Source organism: Scyliorhinus torazame, chromosome 22 (genome assembly GCF_047496885.1).
Source record: "Scyliorhinus torazame isolate Kashiwa2021f chromosome 22, sScyTor2.1, whole genome shotgun sequence".
Classification (NCBI taxonomy): domain Eukaryota; kingdom Metazoa; phylum Chordata; class Chondrichthyes; order Carcharhiniformes; family Scyliorhinidae; genus Scyliorhinus; species Scyliorhinus torazame.
Window position 1 is genome coordinate 68863841 of NC_092728.1, and position 21388 is coordinate 68885228.

General features: G+C 41.4%; 1 protein-coding gene across 9 annotated transcripts in view; it reads right to left on the reverse strand.

The window, feature by feature from the left end:
- Positions 1–21388, reverse strand: part of LOC140399108 (histone-lysine N-methyltransferase EHMT1-like) — a 206042-nt gene that overhangs the window by 104935 nt on the left and 79719 nt on the right. For 6 of the 9 annotated variants that reach the window (XM_072488278.1, XM_072488276.1, XM_072488275.1 and 3 more), the window contains exons 3-5: positions 18183–18787; positions 598–748; positions 23–165 (exon numbers count right to left, since the gene is read on the reverse strand). In XM_072488278.1, the coding sequence (XP_072344379.1) occupies positions 23–165; positions 598–748; positions 18183–18787 (899 nt within the window). The remainder of the gene's footprint in view (positions 1–22; positions 166–597; positions 749–18182; positions 18788–21388) is intronic. The other 3 variants (XM_072488277.1, XM_072488282.1, XM_072488283.1) reach the window with 2 other exon arrangements.

The window sequence follows — 21388 nt, forward strand, 5'->3', positions numbered from 1 at the left end:
AAAAAATTCCTAGTAGGCTTACACGTTCTTGACCCACCTGCATGCCAGATGCAGACTGTGACATGTTCTGAAACATTTCAAGTACGGTGCGCTGTTTTAGCAGTTTGGTCTTCTTCTTAGGAGCCAGGCTATAAGTTCCCATTTTTCTCTTCTTCTTCCTAGCCACTGTCAAAGTTTTAATTATTTTGAACATTTAATAAAATGAGAAATTGCTTGCTTTGCAATTTAAGTCATGACTGTCATTCATGTTTATGTGCTGCTTTGTCAATTATAAATGCATCAAACTTGAGCTGGTTTTATTGCACTCTCTGAATATGTACTTCAAACTGTGTTAATCAGGTTTAAATCAATATATATATATATATATATATATATATTCAACATAAAATGCCATTTCTAGCTATTTTAAAAATTAACATTTCTGCCATGGCATAATTTTTCTACGTCTTCAGGAAATTAAAAATTTACAGGAAATTTTATCTAGTTACTACTGCTCTTGAAATATTTATTGTTAATTATTTTATATGAAGCTATGATATCTGTGAGTGCACAATCAAATAAAAACTTACTGTGTTCCAGTTCAGTTTTTCTTATTACCTGACTGTGGTTTGCTAGTGGCAGTATTGTTCTGATTCTGAGGTAGTATCAGTTGCTGTGGTGGTGTTGGTTGTGGTGATGGAGGAGGTGGTGGCTTTTTCCCACATTCTAGACTATTTACACCTTCTTCCTTTGGGTCTTTGTTTGGTGGCTTTAAAAGGTAGAAGTACAAAATTAATGCTTTTTAATGCTGTGTTTTTCAAAATAACACTCCACTACTAGAACTGATAGAAATTATGTCCACCTAAAGTGTGTTGGTGGCATAATGCAAATTAAATTTCTATATGTTTAGTCAAAGCCAATACCTCAGTTAATACGACTGTAATTAGTATTTTAGTGATCCCCTGATATGGTGTACTACTTAACACAACACTGTCACGAGAGGACCATAACGGATTAGCGTTGGGGAGATCTCAGACCTTCGCCACTCCCCGCCGGCGACGTAATCAGGTCTACGCCCAGTGGGGGTGTTGGCCTGATTACCATGAATTTAAATATACCAAAACGGCATTATGTCTTACCTTCTGGGTTCACCGTATGTTCTCTACCCCCTCACCCGGCCGGTGTGACATCACGTCTGTGGGAATCACTGGCACTGCCAACCTAGAGATTGCCAACAACGTTGGGGGGGGGTTATCTCTTAGCTTTGAGATCGGGGCATCCCAATCTCTGTGGAGTCGGGTCTGTTGCCATCAGCAGACCCCACCCCTCAAGAATCACCGTGCAAAATACGCCCCATGCATTTCTTTTTTTGACAAAGGCGTCAGAAGATCGGCACAGAAAACAAAGCTGTTTCTCGTGGGAAAAACAAGCCCACATTTTTGGGGAAAATTCCATCCTATATGTCTTTAATTATTCATGGGCTGCCGGTATCCAGCGTTTATTGCCCATCTCTAATTGCCTTGAATGTTGTCAACTTTTAGTCAGTCAGCTAGGTGGTTGAAGGAAAGAGGGTTAATGGACATGAGAACATAACTTTAGGGTTATTGCTTTTTGGAGGATGAAAGCAATGTGCCTGTTTCTGAAGTACCTTTATGCAAATTTCATGAAAGTTGACAGACCAACAAGAATCAGGGCTGCCGGTTTTTATTTCTGCTCATTTCTGACCATATAGAGGCGGATGGAAGGTGGGGAAACCACACGAGACGAGGAAGGGTGCTGAAGCCAAAGGGTTGGGGGGGGGGGGGGGGCGGGGGAAGAAGAATTATAGACCGATCCAGAGGGCAATGAAATGTACAGAGTTAGTTAAATGAAGGACAAAATAAACCTCTCCGTACAATAAAGTGAATCAGCGCGGGCAAGAAAATTTAATCTATACACACAACTGTTCAGAAATAAGAGAAAAGCCAATAAAAGGATATTTAAAAAAAACAATTTCGGACCATAAAATCGCCCATGATAACAGTTGGTCCATCAGCCGACGTACTAGTTCATGAATACCCCTTCACCTTCCAGCAACTTCAGCCACCAGCCCCATAATAAACTCAAAAGAAACAATCAGAAATACAGCGTCACCTGCCAGCTACACGTGAATGATACAGAAACCTGAAACGAATCTCTAGTAATCCAGTCACAAGCTTCCTCGAAGTCAAACTCAACAGAGCTGGCAACATTAAAACAGCCAATTGAGGGGGTCACATGATTGGAGTACGAGAGCGGCTGCATTTTCAAAGTAATTTTATGCACATTTCATGAAAGTTGACAGACCAAAAAGAATCAGGGCTGCCGGTTTTTATTTCTGCTCATTTCTGACCATAAAATCGCCCATACGATAACAGTTGGTCCACCAGCTCTGGCTCTGCTCGTCGTTTGACCCTTTTTTTAAATCCATGTGCATATTTTTAAAAGGTCTTTTCTTGGCGCATATTGTAGTGTCCCGAGATTTGTTGACTCAATATTGCCGAAATATTGACCAAGGCAAAATGTTTAAATCCTTGTTGATTTGTGATGACTGGAAGGAGTTGAGATGGGGCCGTCTCATTAATGGCACAGCTGCTTTGGGAGGCTTCCTGCCCTGACAGTGCTCTGTCATCCTACAGATGATGGCTGCTAGTGGTGACGTTGACAGAACAAAGAACAAAATCTGAATGTCTCAGCTCCGCGATGCAGGTCGTCAAGAGCCTAATTTCAAGAGTTGCGAGGCGTTTTTAGGGGGCTTGAGGCTTTTCCCTTGGCACCACCTTCCTCCCTATTGAATAGAACCTCGTCTTTGAACAGGTCTGGTGGGAGGAGCACCTCGGGTATTTACAGCCAGATCCTGTCAGCAAAGTCCACTCTGTTGGATGAGGTAAAGGCGAAATGGGAGGGCGAATTGACTTCTGTTCTGGATGATGAGGTATGGCGCGAGGCTTTGTGCAAAGTAACTCCACATCCTCTTGCGCTCGGCTTCGTCTCATCAAATTCAAGGTTGTTCACAGGGCTCGTTTGACGAAGATGCGAACTAGGGTTTTTTTCTCTGGCGTGTTGTTCTCGGGGCCAGCTAAATATGTTCTGGTGTTGTCCCAAGTTGTTGAGCTTCTGGCTCTCTTTCTTTATCACCATGTCAGAGGTTCTTAATGTTGATCGAGGGACACGTCCGCTAGTGGTCTTCTTCGGGCTATCGGACTCTGCAGACTGGGGTGAAGGCGGATGTCCTCGCCTTAATAGCCCGGAGGAGAGTTCTGCTTGGGTGGAAATCTTCCGCTCCGACCAGTGTCTCAGCTTGGTTGGGTGGCCTCATGCTGTTCTTGCATTAGGGGGTCGATAAAAGGGTTCTACCTAAGATGGCAGCCATTCATTTCCTTTTTTTTAAATAAAAGTTAGTAACAAAGTTGTTAGGGGTTTGGTAAATTTGGTGTTTAGTGTGGGTTCTTGATGGTTTGTGTTCTTTTTGCATTGTAACTTGTATTATCTGTTTCATATTATTGTTTATAATAAAAAATCTTTAATAAAATTATTTAAAAAAAACAATAATGGCAAACAGTGGTGTCAAAAAACAAGGTTTATACAGTGAGAAAATTGACTCTTGAAACCTCACAAATAACTGTGAAAAGAAACTTCAAGCAGAATGTGGCAACTAGGGGCTTTTCACAATAACTTCATACTTGTGACAATAAAAGATTATTACTTACTTATTACTTAAATATTGAAAGAAAGGTTGCCATAGTGTTGAATTCTATCCAGGAATCTACATCTTGCACCCAAGTGGCTGTACTGTTTATATGCATTATCTTCCTCACCAAGTCTGGGCGTTTTACTATTGCTCATGTTATTTTCATCTTGTGAGCTGCCGATGGCTCCCTCTTTCGGCGACCCCCCCCCCCCCCTAATTTGTTGCTGTGGCCTTGCGGGTTACAGAAGATGAAATTAACATCAGCTATCCCAATCAAAGTGCTGCTCTCCACCGCCCCCCCCCCCCCCCCCCCCCCAAACAATCCAAGTGGAAAGAGAGCACACTATTCACAATGTTAAATATGTGTTAATGTGCAAGGTTTTCTCACTCTTTCCAATCCTGATTTGAAAATATGTTTGAACACAGGCATTTGTTTGCTGTTGGAGGCAACAATTTCATCCTGTTCTTTCATAGTTTATCCATCAAAAGCAGGTGAGTTGGCAAGCAGAGTGAAATTGAGAGCACAGGTCCAGATAAAGAATCATAGGCCCACTGGTTCATAGTACCCAAAACCCTAACATATTTACAAATCTGTACTTTTCTAGCAATCCTTGGATAATGAGAAAAAAAACACATATATATTTCAAATTGCAAGGAGTCTGCTCTCTCTCTGTCCACTCACATTGTCACAGGTGAGCCAGTGCATTCAGTGACAACTGATGTTAATTTCACCTTCTGTAACCCACTTGACCCAGCGAGCTGAGACAACTGCAAGTATCTTCAAAGATCTACTCTGAATGCATTCGAATTTACAAGCCTTAAAGAACATTTAAAATATATATTACTGATGTTCAATTTTGCTCTGGACTCGTACAATTTGGGGGATCAGCCAATATTTTCAAATGAATGGATTTGAAAATGTACGCTTGTGTCTGAAAAAGAAACCTCTGAGAAAAAGGTAGCCCTCAGAATTCAAAAAGTAGCCGTCAACAAAATTATTTTGACTCTTGCAGAACTATGGGAATCATTTAGTGTTCAAAGTGCAGCAAAAATATATTCTGCGAAAAGAAAGAAAAAACTACACACTAGTGGTGAGACTCCATAGATGAAAAAACACAGAAGGGAACAATTCCGGTTTGGGAAAGAGAGATGAAATACATAGACAGCAGGAGTGCACGATAAGAGAGAATACAAAGAGATTGAGAAAAGTAAAAATAAAGTTCCTCTATGCCTTCCTAATTATGAAAATAAATTCTGAAGGAACATGAAACAAAGTAGTAAAATATTCTGCAGGTACATAAAAGAGGACGGAAGGCTAGGATGGAAATGGGACCTTAATGAGACAGGTTGACGGCAAGTAACAGTCCAAAGATGCGTAGGTTAGGTGGATTCGCCATGCCAAATTGCCCCTCAAGAGTCCAAAGATGTTAGGTGGTGATAAGGCAGGGGAGTGGGCCTAGATAGGGTGCTCTTTCAAAGGGTCAGTGCAGACTTGATGAGCTGTATGGCCTCCTTCTGCACTGTAGAGATTCTATGGTTCTATGGTAATGAAAGGTAGAAGAAATATTAAATAATTATTTTGTTTCAGTATTTATCAAGCAGATAGAACAGGTAGGCATGACTTTGAATGACAAAATGAGAACTAGATAAGTGCATTTAAATTTTAAAAGGAATACATTGAATAAATGATGGTAGCACAGCTCCAGGGTCCCAGGTTTGATTCCCGGCTTGGGACACTGTCTGCGGAGTCTGCCCGTTCTCCCCGTGTCTGCGTGCGTTTCCTCCGGGTTCCTCCCACAGTCCAAAGATGTGCAGGTTAAGTGGATTGGCCATGATAAATTGCCCTTATTGTCCACAAAAGGTGAGATGGGGTTACTGGTTTTCGGAGTTACAGGGATAGGGTGGAGGCGTGGGCTTAGGTAGGGTGCTGGTCCTAAGAGCCGGTGCAGACTCGATGGGCCAAATGGCCTCCTTCTGCACTGTAAATTCTATTATTCTATTAAACACAGGACAAAGTCCCTGGTCAGCTTGGATTGCATCCATCTATTTTTAAATAATCTTTCACTGTCAAAGCTATTTTAACTTGCTACTTGTCCATGACCACCATTTTGGATCAACTGTCCCAACAATGAAGAGGTCAAATGGCCAACTTCTGCTTCTATGCTCCTAAAAAGGTTGAGCAACATATGGGAGAGATTCCTGGTCGACCATTACTCAACATTTTCCATAAATCTTCAGAAAAAGCTCATTTCCAGAGGACTGATGGATAACCAGCGCAATTCTTACATTTAAGAAGGGGGACAGAACATGTCCAGGGAAACATAGACCAGGCAAGTTTACATAAGTAGTAGGGAAAATAACAGAATGCCTACTAAATGCCTAAAGGAGAGGCGGTCATCATCTAGAAAAGAAAAACTAAAGAATAGTCAGCATGGATTTCAAAAGGGAAAAAATCTTGCTTGATCAACCTCACTGAATTTTTTGAGAAGGGAACAGAGAGGAGACAATGGTAATACCATAAAAAGTGATTTATCTGGATTTTCAAAATACCTTTGATATGGTGCCACATAATAGATGAATGAATACCGTCAAGAGAATATGGAGTCAGGGACAAGTGGTTGAATGGATGGCTAAGCGGCTTCAAGACAGAAAGCAGAGAATGAGAATAAAGGATAAGTAATTATTTTTAGTTACGCTGAGCGATTGTTTCAACTGATTGGGGAGTTCAAAACACAGAAGCCAGTCTCAGCATCAGGGGCCATCCATTCGGAGAGACTACTTCACTCCAAAGGCTGTGAATCTTTATAATCGTCTACCACAGAGGGTTGCAGATGATCCAGCATTGAATACATTTAAGACTTGGATAGACAGATGTTTGGTGTCCCAGGGAATTGAGAGATATGGCGAGTGGGCAGCAAAATAGAGCTGGTTAGGACAAATGGGCTGTTTCAGTGCCTTATATCCTTTGTAAACTTGGATTTAAATTGTCCAGACGATTGAAGTAGAAGACTTTTGTGGATCAAAAGCATTTACATGAAAGGGCATTGTATTGTTTCAATTCAGTTCCCAGTCAGATTCCAATGACGTTACAAGCTGACCTCAGACTACCTTATGTTGGCCATCCAAACTGTAAGTACTCCATTCCTGATCTTGATGAGCACAAATATTTTCTTTCTTGCATATACACAACACAATGGAAGCAACATTTTAACAAACATACTAGTTATTTATTAAACATGTGTTGGTTAAATTTTGACAATTACATCTCACTCATTAATTGTTCAGCAGCATCAGACATGAACTGCATGTAGCATTTCAGGCAGCATACATCACTCATGGTTTGAAATGGGGAGAAATGGAAATAAAAACAACTCCCACTGCCATTTAAAAATATACATATATTTTCTTTATAAACGCATAATAGTAACCATGATAAATCACTAATTATTAACGACAGCATGAGTAATTGTACCTTAAAGACATAACTGTTAAAGTGGTTTTTAAACTTTGCAAAATTAAAAGTTCCAATTTCCACACAGTGCAAGAGTCCTTCCTGTTCATTTCCTTTGTTCCCATTTCTTTTATGTTAATGTTATTTTGGACCATGGACCCATATTCGGAATATGCCTTTAAGCAGAAGACTCAAGATTGAAGCAGCCTGCTTGTCAGGACACTGTGTTCCCAGGTTTCGTTTTTGGAGGAGAAGCCAGACTCGGCACCAAGTGGATCAAGGAACCAGGTTTGGAGGGAATCGGGTCGATAAGTTAACCGGCACCTGGTGGGTTGGCCAGGAACAGTATTCTGCCTGACAGTGGTGACTGATTCCTGTGTGATGCTTTCTGAGAACTGGGCAGAAGCTTGGGATTGAAATGAACGCATTCTCTCTCAGCTACTTGAAGTAAAAGAACTGCTTTATTGTTCTAAAAGCAGTGAGTGCCTGGGTCTTCAAAGAAGGTAGACAACCTTGCCAGAGAAAACCATTTCAAGCCTAGAAGGAAGAAGTATCAAAACAAAGGCTTGAACTTCAGACAGACACTAACTGGAAGTCATCACAGTGCATCAAAAATCCTCAACCTTTTATATTTATTAATATTTTCTTTACCTTTCCACCACCGTTTCCATGCGTGTGTGTGTGTGTGTATATACATATATTAGAGAGTGGGGGTAGTTAGGAAGTGGGTTGGGAAAGGGGTAGGTAGTAGACAGTCAGTTACATTTTCTGTCCGTTTAATTATAATGCTGTACGGAATAAAAGATTATTTGTGTTAAATTTACAAACCTGGTGACTGTGATTTATTGGGTATTTTAAATAAAATCTTATTTCACCTGTGTTGCGACTCCGTGTCAAGTGGGGCTGGAATTGACCAGGCACTAGCCCAGGGTGTTGTGACAACATAATTAATAAAACATCTTCCAAATTATAAGTGGTGTGGCTAGAAATGCATGCAGTCCCGTAACATTTCACCAAAGGGCCATCCAAAATTGACATTACAACCATTAGAAAATTTGATTTCTTTCACAAATTGCCAGTCAAACCAGCTAAGTACACATTTGTGTTTGCCTTGATCAAAAATGTCTACAACTCTCAAGTTGGTGGCATGTGTTTTACTTCCAGGAGCTGTTAAATAGGCCATGTGTAATTACATCTCTCCCAGAACATTACCCAGGGATGCCTTGCCTTAAATATTTCCTTTTTCCACTTCAATACTTAAATTTCTCTATGTGTCTTCTCTGGTGCCTTTTTTATCACAAATTAATAGAAAATAATCAGCTGGAAATAAAATGTACTTAAAGAAATAATGCACAACCTTCTGGCTCATTTGCATTTTATTCCAACAAAGTCTCACAAGCTGCAATAAGGTAAATATACCTAGCCTTAAACAAGGAGATCAAACTATACAGTACAAAGTAAAAGAAAGTGGGGAAGGGAGACATTCTCAACTCACAAAAAAAATATTCCAGGTGAGATCTCACAAGGCCCCATATATTTCTGTAAGGCTTCTTTACTATACTTCAATCCCTTTGCAGTAAAGGCTGGCAAACAATTTGCTTTCCTAATTGCTTGCTGTGCCGACATGCTAACTTTCTGTGATTCATGAACAAGTACACCCAGATGTCTCTGAAAACCAACACTTTCCAGTCTATCTTCACTTTTTTAATGTCTTCCTGTGCTTGTTGCCTAATACACAGGGAACAATCTAGAAGGTGGCATTTCCTCTCCGACTTTGATGTCCTCATGCAACAACCCCAATTTAGAGCTTGCAGACAATTTCTATGTAGTCTTTACTGAACTTGGCTTGACTCCACAAAATTTTAGGACACAGTGTGACTTGCCTGAGTATTTTTTCCCCCACTCGCTGTAGTAAAACATCAAGCTGCTGCAGCATAGCCCCTGAAAGAAAGTCAGAGCTGCAAACTGTAGTACTGGCAACCAAACATTGACTCAAAACACAAGCCAAGTTCCATCAATGATTTGAGTTTTGCATTTGAATTTGGAAATAATGGAAAAAGTGAAGTAAATCGAAAACCTCGATAATATTTCTCATGTTAATCTGCAATACTGGCATTCAACATTCCTAACACTTAACTTGAGCTTTTCCCAACATAAACCCCATCAGTAACTGAACCAAACAGGAGAAATTTTCCAACCTCACAGGCTGTGTGGGGAGTTTTGCCAGCCAGTAGTAGCATGTATTGGAAATACAGGTGCACAATTTTCTGACGACAAAAATAACAGTCAAAAGTTATGCTCAGTAGATCTAGAGTTGTTGGCATGAGCTCCCAACTAATAACATTCTCCAGCATAGGATCATTGTCGTTGCAGCACAAAAAGGAGGCCAGTCATGTCCTTTGCAAGAGCAACTCAGATATTCTAACTCCCTTAACCTTCTCCCAGAGCCATGAAATTTGTTTTCAGGTGCTTATCCAATTCCTTTTTGAAAGACACAATTGAAACTGCTTCCATCACTGTCTCAAGCAGTGCATTCTGACTGCTTAAAAAGTTTGCACTCACATCACCCATGGTTCTTTTGCCAGTCCAGTTCAAACAGTTTCTCTCCATCTAGTCTTGCCTAGAGACTAATGACTTTGGACACTTCCATCAAATTTCCTCTCAAACCTTTGCAGCACATAACCTCAGTACCTCATCCTTCGAACCATTCTAGCAAGGCCACAAATTTGGAAAACTAGCCCTTTGAATACAGCACTGCTTTAACAAGATGATGCCATGTTTCAGAATATGTCTTGGATAAAGAAATTCAATTATTAAAACATGCCAAACAGCAAGAAATTGTGAAAGGAAAACAGAAAATGCTGGAAATACTCAGCAGATCTGGCACCGTCCGTTATGAGAAAAGAGTTAATGTTTCAGGTCTGTGACCTTTCAATTCTGGTTTCATAACAAGTCACGACTGCAAACTAGCCCAGTGTTTCTTTCATCATCCTACAACTTTACAGACTTTTGTAACTTTTACTTTCAGACTGAATCTCGAGAGATTAAACTGATATAATCTTTAATCTGGTGTTGCATAAAATTATGTGGAGATTAGATATGAGCAGTCACAAAGCAGGAAGTGCAAGCATAGAAAGAATGTCACAAACTCCTTACTTCTCAACTGAGGATTTATTTCCATCACAGTTGTCAGGAGCATCGTTCTGAGTCTATACCATTTCTTGTGCCGCTCTTCCTTCTTAGGATCCCCCTCATTCTCAGCCATCACATTTTACAGATTACCTTTCGCCATCTTCAACACTATCCCACTGCTCAGCATATCTTTCACACCATTCCCAATTATTCCAAAAGACTGTTAATCTTGCATGACACCTGTATCAATTTTGTGTCACTCTTAGCACATGCTTTCCTTTCACTGCAATCTTTCATTGCAACTAAAGGCGATACAATACAGGCCCCCATTTACCTCCTGCCACATCGTTGCGCAGGGCCCCAAACACTCCATCCTTAAAGATGTGATTTATTTGCCTGTCCTCAAACCTAGTAAACTACATTTGCTGTTCACATTATGAACTTTATATTGGGTATTGTGACGATTGGAAGATGTTAGGTAAATTGGGTTATAAATGTAATAGGAAGTTTAAGGGTTAAAAGCCTGGGCTGCAGTGAGATTTACTGCAGTGGTCAGATTTTTTTTTAAGTATTCTATTTTGCAGAGCCTGGGTGTTTTTATCAGCCAGAAGATGAAATTGATGAAATAATGCGTTTATCAGTCTGGGCTAATGCACAATGGCTTTACTGGGGAAGCCTCTGTGGAATTAATGCGATTTTAGTCCCTGGAAAGCTAATTAATTTTTTTTTACCTTGGAGATGTGGTCAGTGCTGGATGGAGCTCAGAGAGAAAGATTTTGGAGAAAATTTTGGAAGTAAGGTCTGATATGGCAATCCTTGTTTTGATCACAAGAAAAAAACAGTTTTCTTTCCCAGTAAGATAATTTATTGAAAATGTAATAATATTTAAAAGCAGAGCAGTCTTGTCTGAAGATAAGAGGCTAAAACATCTCAGTTGAAGCAGCCATTTGAAGATATTCAGCCAGAGTCTGCAAGGGTTCTAACAAGATCCAGAATCTGTTCTGTAACGCAAGTGTTACTTTATGATATGATGGTTTAAGCTATATTGAGAGCTGTATGTTTATTTTCTTGTTGCTTTATGGGAAATTAAGTAGTAGTATTAAGTGTATGCTGGTCTTTTGGGTGTGAAGTTAAAAATGTTTAATATTGTAGTCATAATGAAGTTTTGTTTTGAAAATAACCAAGCCCTATTTCTTCATGCAATCACTCCTGGAGCAAATCATTCTTTCTGCACTGTCTTACAAATAAACTAAAATGTTGGGGTTTTGGTCCAGTATCCTAGCCACTGTCGGGGTCTGGTCTGGGATCATTGGTGTAAAAACACAGAACTGGTGTTCATGTGGTGAACACCTCTGTTCTGTTCATGAATGCAATCTTGAACTACAGGCTGCTAACCATTTGAATTCTCTGTTTCACTATCACTCACATTTCTACCATTGACTGTCAATACTGTTCAATGAAGTTTAATGTAAGTTTGAGGAACATCTTTTTACTAGGTATTTTATAGCCCTCTGGACTTTTTGACAGCAGACCTTTACCACAACACGCATTTGATCTCTGGCAGAAAGTGCTGGCATATGTGTGCCTGTGTTTCTGTAGAGCATAACATTACCAGTGGGATGATGTACACTCGGTGTTGACTAGCTCTTTATCCTTTCATTAAACACTTGGGCCACTGTCTGCTCTGCCTCGCCATATTTTCATGCTTCCCTTTCCACCTATCCCCCTTCGGTTGTTTACATGCTCTGCATCTTCTATTTCTCTCATTACGCCCCCTTTTGTCTCCTGCTAATATCAGGTTTGCGATTTAATCATGCTTCCCCCACCCAAGTATTTCACAGGTGCTTCTATTTCTTCCCGTGTGTGATTTCCCCCCCTTTTCCTGTTTTGTTCCTGTCAATCTGTATATCTTCTTGATCTGGAGGGTCTAGAAGGCGTGAAATGTCAACAGGCTTCTGTTTTCCACAGATGCAGTTTGAGCTACTGAATTTTTTGTTTGTAGATTTCCAGTATCTGCAACATTTTGTTGTTTTATCCCAAAGTTCCCCATTAGCTTTGATGTAAAAGCAACACCCTGAGCCATACACATTACAAATACTTAACATTCATGATCTAGTCTGCAATGATCTTCGCTGGGGCTACAATTCAACACACTGCATTCTTATCAGGTAAGAGAGAAAATTGTTCCACTCCTGATCCCTCACGTGCTCACATATGCAGAATATGAGCAAGATCAGGCTAGATTTTAACATATTCCAGTCAACACTAATACCAGTATTCACAAATGCGTAATAGACACATGAGCAATGTATTACAGGTTGACCATCGCATGAATTGTAGGCCAATAATAAAAGTGAATCCCTTCACGAAAGTAGAACATCAAGTAATAAAGAGGAAAAATGTCAAATGGCATTAGAGCATTGTTCATAAATATTAAATTAATCCATTCCAGAATAGTTTTAAAAAAACTAAATTTCATAGTTCATTGGAAAGGTTGCATTTATTGCTCCTCCCAATTGGCCAATTGCATAGTATCAATTTAGTATCATCATAGGGGTATTAAGAATCAATTGTTGCCTGGCTGTCAAAGCACATGTCAGTCGCATTGCTTTCCCTGAGGTACAGTCATAAAATAGATGGGCTCATATGTCAATCCAGATAGTTGAAAAATTCTCTGATTGATTTAATGAATTCAACTTCGTAAGCTGCCATTCTAGGATTGAGGATCAACCTCTCTAATACTGATCCACACCATAATCACTATGCTACCTCTGGGTTTATTATATATGGGAGATGTTCTTCATTAACGCAGGTAGTTTCCTTCTGTATAAACCGCTATTGATGACTGTCCATAAAGGAAATCAACATGGCATCCAGTTAGAAAATGAACTAACTTTTTACGAGAATTAAGTTAATAGAAAAATTGATGGGAAGGATCAAAGCATTTTAATCGTGCAATTTTCAGCGTTTAAGACGTACAAATGTAGTTGCTTTAAAGTGGCAACTTGACTGCCATTAATTAGGAATGTGAAAACACAGAACAATAAATGTAGTCATCATTATAAATATATTACATTTGGAACAATTTTCGGAGAAAAATACTGAAATAAACAAGAATGCTTAGCAACTGATTTACTTCAGAATTATAAAACAACATTGATTCAACAAATTTTCTTTAGCTTTTAAAAAATGTACGAAGGCTGTTTCTGTGTAAGAAACTGAACTTCAATCTCAAGATACCTAATAAACTGTAATCCCATTGTGATTAATGGCAACAATAAGGTAGCACTTGCACAAATTTATTCTGTGAATATGAAATGGCAAAACGTGACACCTGCTGGGATTTGGGTACTTTACTTTGACTAGGAGGGAGTAACAGCAGTTCACTAAATACATTTGGTAGTTTCCAGATTTGGGAGTCACAACTCCCAATTTCCTTATTACACAAAATTCCTCAATACAGAGGAAAATTCTCCAAATCTGGAAAAGTGTCTACTTCTTGGTTATTGTTAGAACATAACCATATTCTATTCTGAGGAATTAGCAATTCAGTTATTCACTTTAAAAAAAAGAAATCTAAACATAATCTGGCACTATTCATTGTGTGGTTATTAACATTCTAGCAGACCAGTAATGTCTAGTTGTCAGTCACCTAACTCATTACTGAGTTCTTGTCGAAAACAGAGTCATCACAATCCATTAGCCAACTTCAGATGAGAACAAATAAGTTTGCTATAAATACTTGAAATAAAATAAATCTAACAATCCAGAAAATAGGAGAATATGTTTTCTTGTTGCATATTTCAGTCTCCAATATCATTATCTACAAACAAAGTCACAAGAAATTTCAATGTTTTGACAGATTCAAAACATATCTGGTGCACAACAGGTTTACTTATCACCAGCAGAACGAGCTGGATCACACTAAATGCTGTTGTTGGGCCTCCCAACCTCTGGCAAATCAGCTCACAACTCCAGTATAATTCAAGAGAATAACAATAAGCCCTGGTTTCCTTCTCCACTACCAACTGTCGCCATGTATCCCTGTCCTCTGCTGCTTCCATCCTCACCTCCAACAACAAATAAAAGCAGTTCATGGACTTCATCAGCGACAATCCATTCAGTTGGTTCCTTCTCCTTCCCAACAAGCCAACTGACTCCCTCTAGTACTACTTCTGAACCTGCATTGGTCTCCAATTTCCCTCCAATCTCCTTTCATGCCCTCTCCAACCTCAACTTGTCCCTGTCCCCATGTCATTAACTTGACCCCATTCCCACTAAACCACTGAATATTCAACTTCCCTACTCAGCCTTCGTACTAGCTAGCATTATAATAGCTTCCTCTTCTCAGTCCATGCAAATTGCATATCATCTGTAACCTCCCTTTTCTCACTAAACTCCTATCCCATATTGTAGTGTCCAAATCTATGCTGCCCTTTCCAATAACTTCATGTTTCAATCACTCCAATCAGATGTTCAGCCTTGCCAGGACAATGAAACAGCCCTAAATCATTCTCAAATGATATCCTGTACGATTTGTGGTACACAGTAATTCATCGCCCACAAAACGTTTGACAGCCACTGACAAAACTATTCTCCGCCAACAACTCTCCTCGACTGTCCAGCTAAGCAATACTCCTCCCTAGGCTCCACTCTTCCCTATGAAATCAAACGTAAAATATATCTAACAATGATTTATCTTCCGATCTCCACAGTATTACCTCTGGATTTCTAGAAAGTTCTATCTATCCTTGGCTTCTTCTTCATCCTTATCTACATACTGCCTCTTGACAATAATAATAATCATCAATATTAGTGTCACAAGTAGGCTTCCTGTTACTGTGAAAAGCCACTAGTCACCACACTCCTGCACCTGTTCGGGTACAGAGGGAGAATTCAGAATGTCCAATTCACCTAACAAGCATATCTTTCGGAGGAAACCGGAGCGCCCGAAGGAAACCCATGCAGACACAGGGAGAACGTGCAGACTCCACACAGGCAGTGACCCAAGCCGGGAATTGAACCCGGGACCATGGCGCTGTGAAGCAACAGTGCTAACCATCGTACTACCATGCCGCTCCTAACACCATATATACACGCGGTCAACATCCACAAGTACACTGATGATCCAGCTCGACAGCGCACTCTAGACAGTCTGTTTCCCATGATCTGGAATGTCCTACCAAAGTTCTCCATCTCCCCATTCCGCTCTTCTTTTTCAAGACCCTCCTTTCTACAATTCTATTTAGTCAAGCTTTTCGTCAAAGATCCACCTATCTTGTTCACTAGCTCGATGCTATACTTGTCTTGACTGTGGTTCCACAGGGAACCCGGTGAAAATCTCAGGGGGACAACAAAACCTCTTTAGGGATGTCCTTAAAGCATCCCTGAGGAGGTCAAATATCCAACCCATTCCTGGCTTGTGACCCACCAAAATGGAGAAGGTTCATTTGGGAGTTAATTGAACACCGAGAGAGGCTTTGTTGAGAACAGCAAAGGCGAAGTTGAGGCATCAGAGAACGTGCACAAACTTAACCTTACCTTCCAAACACCCTGCAGTCAGCAGATGAGCCATCTCAGAACCCATCAAACTGCCGTGGGAGCAAGTTATCCTTGATCCAAAGGTACTGTCTAAGATGATAACGGATTCTGAGAATTGACTTAGGACATTTTTCGAGATTAAAGGCTACACAAGAGCAAGCAATGATGTTTAGTTTGTTGAAAATATGTGAATTTTGTTCATTGTAGTCGTCTTCTCAGGCTGTCCCTCAGGTTCATTACTTGTCTTGTTTAACTTTCAGCAAACTACCATCTTAAAAAGACTCCATTAAGTATCAGAAAATAGATTGCCAGACTAATTTCACGAAGTTGAAATTCACCAAATTGCACTCTGAAAACAATATATTTCAGTAAGTTATTTAGGAAGGTTGGATCGTTCCTGTGAGGACTACCTACCCTGATAACCACTTTCGCCATCCGATGTGGTTTAACACTGTTTCAGCAACTGTTAGTACTTACACATGGTTTAAGTTTTAAGTGCAGCCAATTTCTGGCTGTGTATCATTTTTAAAATTAATTTAGAGTACCCAATTCTTTTTTTCCAATTAAGGGGCAATTTAGCATGGCCAATTCACCTACTCTGCACATCTTTTTGATTGCCGGGGCAAGACCATGCAGACACGGGGAGTATGTGCAAACTCCACACGGACAGTGACCCGGGGCTGGAATTGAACTCAAATCCTCGCTGCCATGACACAGCAGTGCTAACCACTGTGTCACCACGCTTACAAAATAATTTGAGAATATAAATATCAATTTGTCAAGAATCTAATCTTATCACTTGTTTACATGATGTGGAGATGCCGGCGTTGGATTGGGGTGAGCGCAGTAAGAAGTCTTACAACACCAGGTTAAAGTCCAACAGGTTTGTTTCGATATCACTAGCTTTCGGAGCGTTGCACCTTCCTCAGGTGAATGAAGAGGTATGTTCCAGAAACATATATATAGGCAAATTCAAAGATGCCAGACAATGCTTGGAATGCGAGCATTAGCAGGTGATTAAATATTTACAGATCTGTATAACCTGGTGTTGTAAGACTTCTCACTTGTTTATAGTCATAGAATATGATGGTCTCATTGGAAACAAGTTTCTCCAGAGTTGAAATGGCAGGTTCATGTCTGATGGGTTAAATAGTATTTGAGGAATAAGCACTATTTTCTTAATCTGTCCATTATAATTTCAGCATCTATCAATCATCGAAGAAAGCAGCTTTCGAACTACCAATCTTGCTCCACGACCAAGTCCTTGCTTAGGTTTCACGTTTAGGAACAACGTTATAACTTCTCCTTTCTTGAACCCGTTTGTGCATTGGATGCTCATTAAAGTTAGTCTACAGAAACTCTGGAGTGTATAGGCTGTTCATCATCTTTTTCATTTATCAAATCAATACTGCTATATTCTTTTAATTCACCTGACAACTTTATAAAGCATTTTCAGTTCAAATAAAGTGAAATCTTCACTTTTAACATTAAAAAAAAGCTTTCAAACAATAATGTGTGAATTGCCCCTGCCTGCCATTTTGCCACATTTAACCAATGTTGCCACTTTGCCAAATATTTAACCAATGCCATAGAACATACAATGCAGAAGGCCCATCGAGTCTGCACCGACCCACTTAAGCACTCACTTCCACCCTATCCCCGTAACCCAATAACCCCATCTAACCTTTTTTGGACACTAAGGGCACTTTTTTAGAATGCCCAATCCACCTAACCTGCATGTCTTTGGAGTATGGGAGGAAACCGGAGCATCCAGAGGGAACCCACGCACACACGGGGAGAACGTACAGACTCCGCACAGACAGTGACCCAATGGGGAATTGAACCTGGGACCCTGGCGCTGTGAAGCCACAGTGCTAGCCACGTGCCCTCCCATCCATGCCAAACCAGTCTTTCCCATCCATTCCATCCCTGCTAATGCCATCCACATCCCACAATGGAAACAATCCCTCCGACCATGACAAGTTTGTTCTTTGCCAAAGCACACTACACACGCACCCACCGCAATCCTCCGTGCGCATCACATGCCTCCCCTGAACCAGTTTACACCCACTGAATAAATGCACCAACAGAGATACTCCTTAAACTATCAGCAGTGAGAGCAGACCAAAACAGAGTATTATTACAGATTCTATAGGGTTTCAGACTATGTATCAGTGTTGTGCATAATTGGACCTCTTGTGAATCAAAATGTAACATTTTTCACAAAAGTAAACATTTACTATTGTCAATCTGTTAATCCTTATCAAGACATCCTGTGTTTCAAGCAGTTTATTCCAAAATTTTAGCTAATTGTGTAAAATCTTGTAACCAGTATCAGGTTTCTTTTTTTAAAGATTAAGAAATTCTCACCTGATTTGAGTTGAGTTTAGGAAGGGTCTTCCTCGCTCTGTGAATCTTGACCTCAGTATTGAGGCCTTGTGAGAGAGTTTTAGCCTGAGATGTATTTTCTTCTGGATTTTCTTCTTGTGATTTGGCTGATGCCACATTAAGCGGTTGCATGGCTTGGTTTTGCAGAACTTCAACTGCACTTAAGTTTTTTAGCTTGTTAACTCCTCCAGCCTTGCTAGGAGATGAAGAAAGTGTTTTGGCAGCATGACCGATTAGAGGAGTCCCAGTCTGTACCTGCTGTAAGGGTTTACTATTTAAAACTAATCCATTGCTTCCCGTCAAAGACGTTAGTGTCAAATCATCTGAATTCATATGATTGCTTGCTTTAACAGTCTTATTGTCCTCTCCTAATATTCCATTTTCATTTATCTGCTTGAGATCACTTAAATCCCTCGATGCTATTTTCACAGTGTCCTGAGTGTTTTTAACTGGTGTGTGATGATTCTTTGTTGAAGAAGCTTCTTCATTCTTTCCACAAGAGCCATTGATTTCACCATCTGCAAACATCTCACAAACTTCCAGCGGCTTCTCTGTGGCACTCAAATTAGCAGCTTTGAGGTCACTTCCTGTAGGAGAGGTCACAACAGCTTCATTACTTCCCTCCACAAAAAAAGTAAGTGGTCAAACTGAGGGGGGAAGTGCAGACAATAGCAAGTATGCAAAATGCTTAATGTGCGCAGAAAGATTTGTTTGGTATCCCAAGTCAAGAATAAATAACGGTAGCAAATAAACAATTTTGGAAAATTATTTTTATACAAATGTTTAAATTTTAACCTTGTAGTAAAGTAGTTTTTCATGAAAATACTCATTCGTAGATTCTTCCTCCTGGTCTTTTCATGGAAACTTGTAAAATTTTTCCCCATCAAAAATAAAAGCACTGAAACTGGGCACATTAAGTTTTATCGCATCCAGGGAATCAGTTGTATTTGTGCATGGCAACCACTTTATACAAAACAGTGTCAAATAGTATTGTAACATACAAGAACTATTCAGTTTAAATTAGCCGATAACTATATGTCAAATAATTTAACAAACTACTTAAATTCAGTCAGATTGGAAATTAAAAAGTGTATAATTACATTTTGGGTAAGCGTTAATATGTGGAATATATAACCAGAGAAGGGGGACTTCCGGTTGCGGCGATGCCTTGCTAGCCGCACGTTTCGGCGGCTCCAGCTCCGACGGACCTCCGGGCTCTTTTAAGAGCCCCAACGGGAAATTTTTGGGCGACGCAACCCGGTGTGGGGCGAGTGAGTAGGGAGTCCCCCCCCCAACGAAGGAGGAAAATATCGGCGGCGGCGGCTGCAGCGCGAGGAATCGTCGACGAAAGGGACAGAAAGGGAGAAGACACAAGATGGTGGCGGAGAAAGCTCAGGCAACATGGGGGCCTGAGCAAGACAAATTTTTGAGACGGTGTGTGGAGCTACTAAAGAGGGAGGTGCTGACCCCGATGCTACAGGCAATTGAGGGGCTCAAGGAGGCACAAAGGACCCAGGAGACAGAGCTCCGCGTGGTGGAGCAGAAGGTGACGGATAATGAGGACGAGATCCTGGGCCTGGCGGTCAAAACACAGACGCACGAGGCACTCCATAAAAAGTGTATTGAAAGGATCGAGGCCCTAGAAAACAGAGCGCGAAGGAAGAACCTTCGGATATTGGGTCTCCCTGAGGGAGTGGAAGGAGCGGACTGTGGAGCTTATGTAAGTACGATGCTAAGCTCATTGATGGGCGCTGAGGCCCCTGCGGGCCCCTTGGAGGTGGAGTGGGCACATCGGATCCCGGCGAGAAGACCAAAAACGGGAGAACCACCCAGGGCGACAATCGTGCGATTTCACCGCCTTAAAGATAGAGAAGAGGTCCTGAGATGGGCTAAAAAGGTGCGGAGTAGCAGATGGGAGAATGCAGTGGTACGGGTGTACCAGGATTGGAGTGCGGAGGTGGCAAGAAGGAGGGCGAGTTTTAACCGAGCCAAGGAGGTGTTACACAAAAAGGTGAAGTTCGGGATGCTGCAGCCGGCACGACTATGGGTCACGTACCAGGAGAGACACCATTATTTTGATACGGCGGAAGAAGCATGGACCTTTATTAAAGAGGAGAAATTGGATTGGAACTGAGGGACTGATACTGTAGGGAATGTTATTGTTATGGTTGATGTAAATAGAGAAGTAAATTGGGATGGGGGGAGACACTAGGAAATGTGGGCGCCGGTGAGGGGGGAAAGAAGGGACATAGGCGGAGAATGAGGAATGGGAGGGGGAGAGGAAAGGGAGCTGCGTCACAAGAGGCGGGTCAGATAAAGGGATGTTCCCGCGCCAGAAAGATTATGGCGGGAAGACAGGCGCAAGGTGGATGGGAATTCCCCACACGGGGGGGTCAAGGAGTGAGCAGGAGTAGCCGGGGTCAGTTGAAGTCAGCTGACTTGCGGAAGTAATATGGGGGGAGCAATCACGCTAGAAAGGGATCTAGCGGGGGGGGGGGGGGGAGACAACTGGGTTGCTGCTGCGGAAATCAAAAAGGAAATGGCTAAAGAGTGGGTGGACGGGGATGGAATGCGATGCCTGGGGAGCGAGTGGGAGCGCGGAGGCGGGATATGGGACTGGCCTAGAGAAGGTGATGGCTAGTCGACACAGGAGGGGGGCAGTTAGCCCCCTAGTGAGGCTGATCACGTGGAACGTGAGAGGCCTGAACGGACCGATTAAAAGGGCCCGAGTGCTCGCGCATTTGAAAGGACTAAGGGCAGACGTGGCTATGCTCCAAGAGACGCACCTGAAGGTGGCGGACCAAGTTAGGTTCAGGAAAGGATGGGTGGGACAGGTGTTCCATTCAGGGCTGGATTCAAAGAATAGAGGGGTGGCCATACTGGTGGGGAAACGGGTATCATTCGAAGCTAGGAGCATTGTAGCAGATAGTGGAGGCAGATATGTGATGGTGAGTGGCAGGCTGGAGGGAATGGAGGTCGTGTTGGTTAATGTATATGCCCCGAATTGGGACGATGCGGGATTTATGAGACGGATGCTGGGTCGTATACCGGACCTGGAGGTAGGAAACTTGATATTAGGAGGGGACTTCAATACCGTGCTGGACCCAGGGCTAGATAGATCCAGCTCAAAGACCGGAAGAAGGCCGGCAGCGGCCAAGGTGCTCAAGGGGTTTATGGACCAAATGGGG